Raw genomic sequence first — 2,713 nt, 5'->3', positions numbered from 1 at the left:
GTTCCCGGGGAGGCTCAGGGGGCGCGCGGCCAGCATTGTGGCGCATGCGGTGGCGCAGCTGCGCGGGCGCGAGCGGCGGGGGCACGGGCGTGGGCAGGGGCAGGGGCGCGGGGGCACCCGCCGCGGGCGCGGGGGCGCGGGCCCGGGCGATGATCTGCGTGCACTCGTCGATGACCGTCTGGATGCGCAGCACGGACGCGGCCGTGAGCACCTGCAGCGCCTCGCCCTGCGCCACGACCAGCGAGCCGCTGTAGAGGAACTCGACCGAGCTGGCGCACCGTCTGCGCGGGCACCACGGGCGGCACGCGGATCTCCGAGTGGCCGAGCAGCAGCTTTGTCCTGGAAGAAGGGCGAGCCGGCGGCCAGCACGCAGCGGTGCGCGCGCAGCGAGGCCTCGCGGATGCGCACGGTCACGTCGCAGAAGTGCCCGCCCAGCCGCTGGCCGTTGAGGGTCTCGAGCAGCGAGCGGGAGAAGTTCTGCAGGTGGATGTGGTGCACCGCCTCGGCCGCCGCCATCTGCATCGGATGAAGGGGGTGAGGGGAGGTCAGACAGGGACCCCTCTGCCCTAGTGTCCCCGTTTCGCCAGCTCTGGTCGCGGGACAGGGCGAACCTCAGCCCCCCACCCCCTCCAAAACGGACCTTGCAGGGCTCCACCCAGCGCACAGGCCTCAGCACGACCCCCCTTCCCCTCCCCCCCCCACACACACTCTCTCCAGGACTCCTGCCTGCCTTGCCATCTCCACAGCTCCCTGCAGACCCATGGGAGAGGGATGGGAATATCAAAGGTCTACACCCAGGGCCCTGACCGGTGTGGCTCAGTGGATAGAGCGTCGGCCTGTGGACTGAAAGGTCCCGGGTTCGATTCCGGTCAAAGGCATGCACCTTGGTTGCGGGCACATCCCCAGTAGGGAGTGTGCAGGAGGCAGCTGATGGATGTTTCTAACTCTCTATCCCTCTCCCTTCTTCTCTGTAAAAAAATCAGTAAAATATATTAAGAAAAAAGATCTACACGCAGGGCCCTGGCTCAGTGGATGGAGCTTAGGTCTGCAGACTGAAGGGTCCTGGGTTGATCCCGGTCAAGGGAACATGCCAGGGTTGTGGGCTCCATCCCCACCCAGTAGGGGGCGTGCAGGAGGCAGCCAATCAGTGATTCTCTCTCATCATTGATGTTCCCATCTCTCTCCCTTCTTCTCTGAAATAAAATACATATATATATGAAAAATGAATATATTTTTAAAGGTTTACACCCCGCCTCCCCCTCCCCCAGTGCTGCTTACTACCCAAGCAGGCGAGGTAAGCTCCAGGGCCGGGTCCCCTGTCTCGGCCCACGCACCCAGCCTTCCCCCAACTCCAATACCTTTCAATCAATCTCCCTGCATCCCCTCCAGGGGGCAGCTCTGCGGAGACCAGGGCAGAGACCTGCACCCTGCACTGGCTCACAGACCACCCCAGATGGCTGCACCCCCTCCACTGGGCTGCTTTCTGATCCGCCCCTGCCTCACACCCCAACCTCAGAGCATCCGCGGCCGGGACCCGTCTGCTGCCTCAGAACCGGGGGTTTAACATGGAGGCCTTCGCGGGGTGGGGTGGCAGGAGGTGTGCCCTGGACTGAGTGACCAGGGCTGTGCACAGCCACACAGGGTTCGGAGTAGGAGGGGCATTGGCCAAGCAGCTGCCCCACGGGAGGGAAACACGTGGTTTCTGCCCCCATCCCCCATGGATGGGAATACGGAGGGGGCCTGTGTGCAGAGAGGGGCTTGTGTGGCCTGTGCAGGGGTGTGTGATCGGGTGGGTGCAGGTGGAGCATCGCTGAGCAATATGGCCTCACTATCCCAGCACTGCCCACCCGCAGGCACTAGAAAGAGGGGTTACCACCCCCCAAGGGATTCTGGGAATCTGAGCAGCTCTATTTCCCCCGTCAAGTGGGCACCACGCTCTCTCAGCTTCAGTTTCCCCTCCATCCACCTCGCTCACCTCACTCCCAGGCCACACACCTCCAGGTCGGGGAGGAGGTGAGCCCGGCCTGGCCCACGCAGATCTGACTCACCCCTGCAGCTCCTCAAGCCCGAACCCTCTTTGCAGAACCCACCCCCCTTCCTTGCACGCCCCACATCGAGCCCCTGAGACCGCTGCACACACCTCCACCGCCCCCCCCACCCCCCACCGGCGGGGACTGCTGGATGCAGGGACCGCTCCTTCCCCACCCCCCACCTCTGGGTCTGTTCCCCACGCGGTCGCCAGGGGGTGCCTGCTCCTTCCTATAGGTCCGTATTCCCTCGGGCAGAGCCAGCCCTGCGAAGAAAGAAGTACCTGGTGAGTTTGCAAAAGAGGCAAGACTGTGCTTGCTTTGGTAATCGCGGCGGAAGTCAACCCCCGATCCATTAGCCGACACTGAGCAGCTCGCAATGTAGGCACGACGTAGGGTCAGTGAGCTATGCATCAAGTCCGGATGGGGGAATGAGGTCTTTTGACTACAGCTGGCTCCAGGGAATATCCCAGAGAGAGTACAAAAGCCTCTGAGAAGGACGTGAGAGAAGCCTAGCACTGGGCAAAAGATATGAACGCAGTGGTAAGAAGATCGTGGCAGGATGGCACGCCTAAGAGGCGATCAAGCATGCGAGTCGCAAACGGGTGATTCGATTCTAGGACAGGATGACGGATTGCTGAGGATTGAAAAGTAAAGTTTCACTGTATGCAACTAAGGGGGGAGAC

At 62.4% G+C, this 2,713-nt stretch overlaps 1 protein-coding gene across 1 annotated transcript in view; it reads right to left on the bottom strand.

Annotated features, from left to right (window-relative positions):
* Positions 1–2,713, bottom strand: part of ZBTB45 (zinc finger and BTB domain containing 45) — a 6,132-nt gene that overhangs the window by 2,957 nt on the left and 462 nt on the right. Inside the window, 3 exon segments of the mRNA XM_023744707.1 lie at positions 35–265; positions 267–335; positions 337–516. Coding sequence (XP_023600475.1) covers positions 35–265; positions 267–335; positions 337–516 — 480 coding nt within the window.

The sequence above is a fragment of the Myotis lucifugus genome, unplaced genomic scaffold (genome assembly GCF_000147115.1).
Source record: "Myotis lucifugus unplaced genomic scaffold, Myoluc2.0 scaffold_482, whole genome shotgun sequence".
Lineage (NCBI taxonomy): Eukaryota > Metazoa > Chordata > Mammalia > Chiroptera > Vespertilionidae > Myotis > Myotis lucifugus.
Note: the sequence above shows the minus strand (reverse complement) of the source record. Positions and strands in the feature narration are given on the sequence as shown.